Genomic DNA, 6,000 nt, shown 5'->3' on the forward strand with positions numbered 1-6,000 from the left:
TATGACTTTTGAAACTTTTTTGTATTTTTGAAAATTGTTTGAAAAAGTGTATTCCTGTATGACCTACAATTTAACGTGTAATATAAAAAAACATTTAACGTGTAATATAAAAAATCAAACCTTTTATATTTTTCTACAATCAAGCTATCACAGAAGAAGAGCTTGGTGACATTAAAATAATTTCGAACCTGTTTTCCCGTTAATCACACGGAAAATAAAAATAATTCCAGGAAAAAAATAAAATTTAATATTTTAAAGGTACCGTGAAAACTTAAATTTTTATTATTGCCAAAAATCAGTAACCAGAAGAGGCTTCAAGAAAAAATGGAAAAGGATAGGGATGTTCAAACATAAAAAATATAAAAATCAAAAACCAAAATTCACAAATTTGCGAATAAAAATAAATCATGGCCCAAAACGTTTTAGAACGATTTTAGATAACGAAAAATGATATTTAGATCGAAAATAAAAATTTGGGTATTAGAGGGTTAACTTTCTTAAAGTTTTCCTGGTAAGTTGTTCAATCGTGACTTAGAATATGTGAATTATAGCTGCATTATACGTTCCTTCTATTTTTTTGAATGCTTTTTTCAAATTTCAAAAGTTTGCCATCACAAAATGGCTCTATTTGATCTTTTGCATCATGTTTTCACAACCATGTTAAGATCAAAAAATACCTATTGAACTGATCATACTACAGTTAACTCTCCCTTACTCGATATTGAAGGGACCATCGAGTTAGGGAGGTATCGAGATACAGAACACATATTTTTCAAATTTTAAACTCCTTATTATTTTGACAAAATACGTTCAGAATAGCTATTTTCACGTGAAAATCAATACAATTTTACCACATTTACCTTTGTGACACTTTTTTACCGATCAGCAAAAATTAAAAATTTTAGCACCCAGAAATTGGCAGTAAACTTTAATTTTACCTTCAATTTAATCATAATAATCAAATTCATGAAATTTATTAACGTTTGGAGGACATTTGGAACTTTTCAAGAAAATATCGACTTAGAGAGGTAAACTCACTTGGGAAACTGAAACAGATAGCATCGAGTTAGGGAACATCGAGTTAGAGAGGTATCGACTTACAGAGGTATCAGCATGCTAGATTGAAGGGACCGCGCATTTCATCGAGTTAGGGGAAATATCGAGATACAGAATATCGAGTAAGGGAGAGATAACTGTAATTGATTCAACACATTTTCAAGCCAGTACTTCTATCTAAAGTTCTTAAAAATAAGGTTCAATACCACATGCTGAACTAAAGGATTCATTTATGTTTTATGGTCTAAAGAAGTATGCGTATATAGTACTATTTAAGCGTTTACAGGAAGTTTGAGCGAAGTTCTTTTCAAATGTTATCCATCACTATGCCTAAGGCAGGGGAAAATATATTCAAAATATCTTTATTATTAGTATTGACTCTTTATTATGGGGAAATTTAGGCGGAGGCTGGTTCATTTCCGTGACCAGTGTGTACTGGTGTATTGAAAGTAAATACATTTAATTCTCTCGTTCAGTATCATAACGACGTACAGTATTGGATATAACATTTGAAATTTATTTCGATTTTCCATACACAATGGTCAGATATTACTTGAATTTTGGTATTTATTTTGTAGTGATTTCCAAAAGTTATAAAAATTACAACGAAAAATTATATATTTTTTTCTCAAAATCTGGAAGAACTACAAAAACGTGTTCTCAACATACTTTATCATATCTTCTTAATAGAGGTGAATGAACCCTTCTGGTTTAAAACCGCTCTAATAAACGCAAAAAAAAAAATATCTTCTTAATCAACAACTTTGCTGACAATACCATGAAACTATTCCTTCATTTTATCAAATTATGTCAATTATTGGACTTTGTGAAAAACTTACTTAGCTTTGCTTTTGAACTCGTCCAAGAAAAAACATTGAAAAATATATGTTGAAATTCAAGTTACAGTTAACGCTCTCTCTTACTCGATATTCCGTATAGAGAACCATAGTAAAAGCTTGTTTCATGGCTACCTCGATGGTCCCTTGGATCGCAGTTGTACTGGTTTTGTGTTCTGTAACTCGATACCTCCTTAACTCGATGGACCCTTCAATATCGAGTTAGGGAGAGTTGACTGTATATATAAAGTGCTGTGAAAATTGCATTCAAATCGGCCTAATAATAACTTAGTTTGAATAGTTGCAAATGTATTGCCCATTACATTGAAAAATTATGATGAAAACGTCCTACTGAAACAAAAATAACACCCAAAAACATGGGACGGATCAAATTATTAACGGAAAAGAAATCGATTATTAAAGATACACCGTTGTGATAGGCGGGATTCGATTTCGAATGGATTAGATCATTTTGCGCAAAAAAAATGTAAAGAACGTTTTTATATTCAAAGTAATTTATTTGAGTGACTTTTAATGTTAGGCTATTTCTTATCACTGTCAGACGATTTTTCGTCTATTCTAGAATTTACTTAAACATATTATCACGAGCATATCAAATCAGCTATTCATTAAACTGAACAACAGGACATCCTTACAGCAGCTTTAGAACGTACAGAAATAAAATATGAATATAAAATCTTTTAATTTAAAACACATATTTGCTCTTCAACCCGGAATGTAGATTGGGTTCTGGTCATATTGCTCATTGGTGAATACGGTCGAGTCAATCGTTGATATCCGACAGCGGGGCATTAGCGTCCTCAGTCGCCCAAACGTAATCGATGTTTTCGATTCATCGGTCGTGAAGATGTAGAAGAAGCAGTTGTTAATGTCCAACTTGTACAGATGTCTGAACTTATCCGGAAAACAGTCGAGCAATGAGATTTCCTGGAAAATCGACCATTAACATTAATAACATATCCGCTAATGTTACTTATTATTATGCACTCACCGTCACAATTGTCCTAAGTTCAAGCTTCTGTAATGTCGAGAGTGCAGGGCATTTTAAGAATAGCTCATTCGATACAGACATATCACGAATGGTCAATGTTTTAAGGAGTGTTAGATGATCTAGAAATTCGAACGAATTTGATGATAATTCGTAGTCGAAATTCAATAGATTTAAGGTTCGTAGGTTCGTAAAAGTTTTGGCGATTTGATGTATGAATTGAGCGTGGTTCTTTTGCGAGCTACTGTAAGAAAGGGTCGTCAGATTGCGGAGATTTGTACATGGTAACGTGGCGTAATGTTTATAAGGCATCTGGAGCTCTTCGAGGTGAGGTAAATCCAAAAGAATAGGTTCTCCTGCAGTTGAACATCCTCGTAGATTTAGGTAACGAAGATTTTTGAATTTGGAAACAAATTCAACAATTGTCCAGTCTAGTATAATGTAATTTACAGAGAGATACTCTAAGTTTTCTGCGTACGTAAACACATTTAGATAGTTGTGCCGTAACATATTGCATTTGTCGACTACTTCCAGCTTTTTCAGTCCTCGTATTGAATCAATGAACACTTTTATTTCATGCCAACTGCTCACCAATGTGCGTGAAACTGTATATGGTAGATATTTATCATTTTCAATAGAAATGTTCAGCTTTTCCAGGTTACCGAAGCTACACAAGAACAACTGTGCAACCAAGTCTTTGGATTGAAAGGTAACCGTTAACTCCTTAAGCTGCTGACTAACTGCGTGTAGCAGATTACTGTCACTAGGATATCGGATCACCAAGTCCAGTGAACGAAGATTTGGAGTTTGAAGATGGCACGGTGTGTTTTGGTAAAACGATAGTTTCAATTTCTCCAGTGTCTCACTTTCGATTTGCAACTCTCTGTTCAATGTTCTGAAACCTTCGTTGGCCAAGATGTTTAAACGTTTCAGATGTTTTAGCTTTGGTAGATTCACTATCACTAGGTTACAAAGTTGCTCGTGATCTGATCTCAGGAATAAATCAATGCACTCGACTACTGCTTCACCACTTGGAAAGGCCTCGTTAATTGTCGACAGGAGTTCGTCGGTATCAAGCATGGGGCTTGAGTGGAATTCAATGTTCCGTTGGGTGTTGATTAGACCGACCTCAACTCCTGAGAAGAATTGCACTTTCGTATAGTTATACAGAACCAATTTCGAATGACGTAGATAGCGGTCCGAATTAATGATTCCATTCCAGCGACGACATACCAGAGAGGCACGCTTACGATCATTCCATGTGAGAAAGTCGAATATGCAGCAAAGCACCTAAAACAAATCAATCAGTGAACATTTTTTGCTATGAACAATTGTAGGTAACATTTTAGGTTTTATGGTGGATTTAAAATTGATTTAAAACCAGAACACGGTCAAGAAAATCGCAATAAAACCAAATCTTTTACTAGGGATACCATACCTCACTGGGGAAACTATTGATCTCCATCTGGTGGATCACTAACACCTTACGTGAGCACAGTCAAAACACAAATAAGTCACTACGCGCTAACTCGTGTGGTGCTAACGGACTCAACGGGTACCGATAGTAAACATGCTGAATGGTCTCTGGATCGATTGGGCGATAAGATGCATTAGTAGTGATAGTTTCGTCGGTATTCAAAAACAAAAATAAACAGCTCTGGTAGACAAAATCCCGGGGAAAACAGATAAGTTGATAAGATGACCGTGCAACAGGTAATCAACAACACAGACATTTAGTTCGCTCATGTACCACGATGTGTTTGGTAACGCCTATCGCTGTGCTGCGTAGATGTTACGGTGACGGTACCTAACCGCATGTCCATGAGAGTGACAACTTTTCATTCAACGTTCGAAACACTCACATATACTTTCAAGCTCTGTCAGAAAAGCAGTGAACATCAGGTAAACGAGGGGCACTAACGGTCTGAATTCGGTTTTAACGCATGGCTTTCTTAAATTGCTAACTTTTCTACCCTTTATGAGACTCGATTGATTTCCGTTTGTTTCTTACTTTATGTACCATGATCCCACAGTTATGGATCAAATAGTGTGGAGTCCAACCTATAAAATTCAATAAAACGACATGGAAAACGTAAAATTATAATTTAAAAGCACGTATTGAATCGTTTCAAATTGAAACTTCGGTTAGTAAACTGTTTTGAGTGTAATATTTACATAGGATTGCATAAAAATTAAAAATTGTGTCGATTTCTGAAAACCATATTATGGATCAATTTCATCAATATTTTTATGGATCGAATTGTGACATATAACGGATCAGTGCGCAAAATCAAAAGATTTTCAAATCATTGCATGATTTGGCGAAAGTTAACAATTTGTCACATATTACTGCAAAAAATAGCAGAGTTAGAGTTAGAGCTGGAAACAAGGGTAAAATGACCCTTTTTTTGTGATACTGCATTGTAGTTACTGAGACATGAACTGTTTTCGCTCCACACCAAGTTTTCCACCCATTTTTGTCTGCTAAAAACTGAAATTTACAAACCTTAATGTTTTATTAGTTTTATCCTTAGTGCTATTGTCTGAAAATGTCGAATCCAATGCTTAAAATGGCAGAAATCTACATTCTTTGGAAGTGATCCATAACCGTGCTAAACAATCATTTCCTGGTCCATATTATGGATCACTAGTTAGATGTGCTAATATTCGGTATTTAGAATCAACAATCAAGAAAACTGTTTTCCAAAGATGAATTCATACTAAATCGAAGCAAAAGAGCATGTTTTATGGTATAACATTTGAATTTTACCACCTGTGGGAACTTATGAATGCTGACGGCACTCCTTATAGAAAACGACCATATAAGGAAGTTCTTTAAATTTTTAATATAGATATGTGGAACGTTTCATAAAAATTACTTTACAATTATATAATTTTAGAATTTAGCCTGTTAACCTTTCGGTCGTCGTGCGAATTTTTGTAACGCGAGTAGTCGTGCGTTGTACTTTGTACAACACCCTTTGTTTTGCAAATATCCCAGGATTCTGATCACTTAGAAAGATGACGTCTTCGGTAAAATTGTTCAGTAGCTCAAAGGCTATCATTGCTTTAGCCAAGAAATTCGGGATTTTGCCACTA

At 34.7% G+C, this 6,000-nt stretch overlaps 1 protein-coding gene across 1 annotated transcript; it reads right to left on the reverse strand.

Annotated features, from left to right (window-relative positions):
• Positions 1 to 2,380: 2,380 nt before the first annotated feature.
• Positions 2,381 to 4,643, reverse strand: LOC110680891. Its single transcript, XM_021856682.1, has 3 exons — positions 4,340 to 4,643; positions 2,905 to 4,191; positions 2,381 to 2,840 (listed from the first exon to the last, which is right to left on the reverse strand). Exons 1-3 carry the CDS (start codon positions 4,364 to 4,366, stop codon positions 2,619 to 2,621), a joined length of 1,536 nt encoding a protein of 511 aa, XP_021712374.1. The 5' UTR covers positions 4,367 to 4,643; the 3' UTR covers positions 2,381 to 2,618.
• Between the last annotated feature and the right edge of the window lie 1,357 nt (positions 4,644 to 6,000).

Source organism: Aedes aegypti, unplaced genomic scaffold (genome assembly GCF_002204515.2).
Source record: "Aedes aegypti strain LVP_AGWG unplaced genomic scaffold, AaegL5.0 Primary Assembly AGWG_AaegL5_hic_scaff_1970_PBJ_arrow, whole genome shotgun sequence".
Taxonomy (NCBI): Eukaryota; Metazoa; Arthropoda; class Insecta; order Diptera; family Culicidae; genus Aedes; species Aedes aegypti.

Coding starts and splice junctions, on each gene's coding strand:
- LOC110680891 (XM_021856682.1), bottom strand. CDS start 4,366: ATGGAGATCAATAGTTTCCCCAGTGAG. Junction 4,192..4,339: donor TCAATAGTTTCCCCAGTGAG/GTATGGTATCCC, acceptor GATTTGTTTTAG/GTGCTTTGCTGCATATTCGA. Junction 2,841..2,904: donor AACTTAGGACAATTGTGACG/GTGAGTGCATAA, acceptor TCGATTTTCCAG/GAAATCTCATTGCTCGACTG.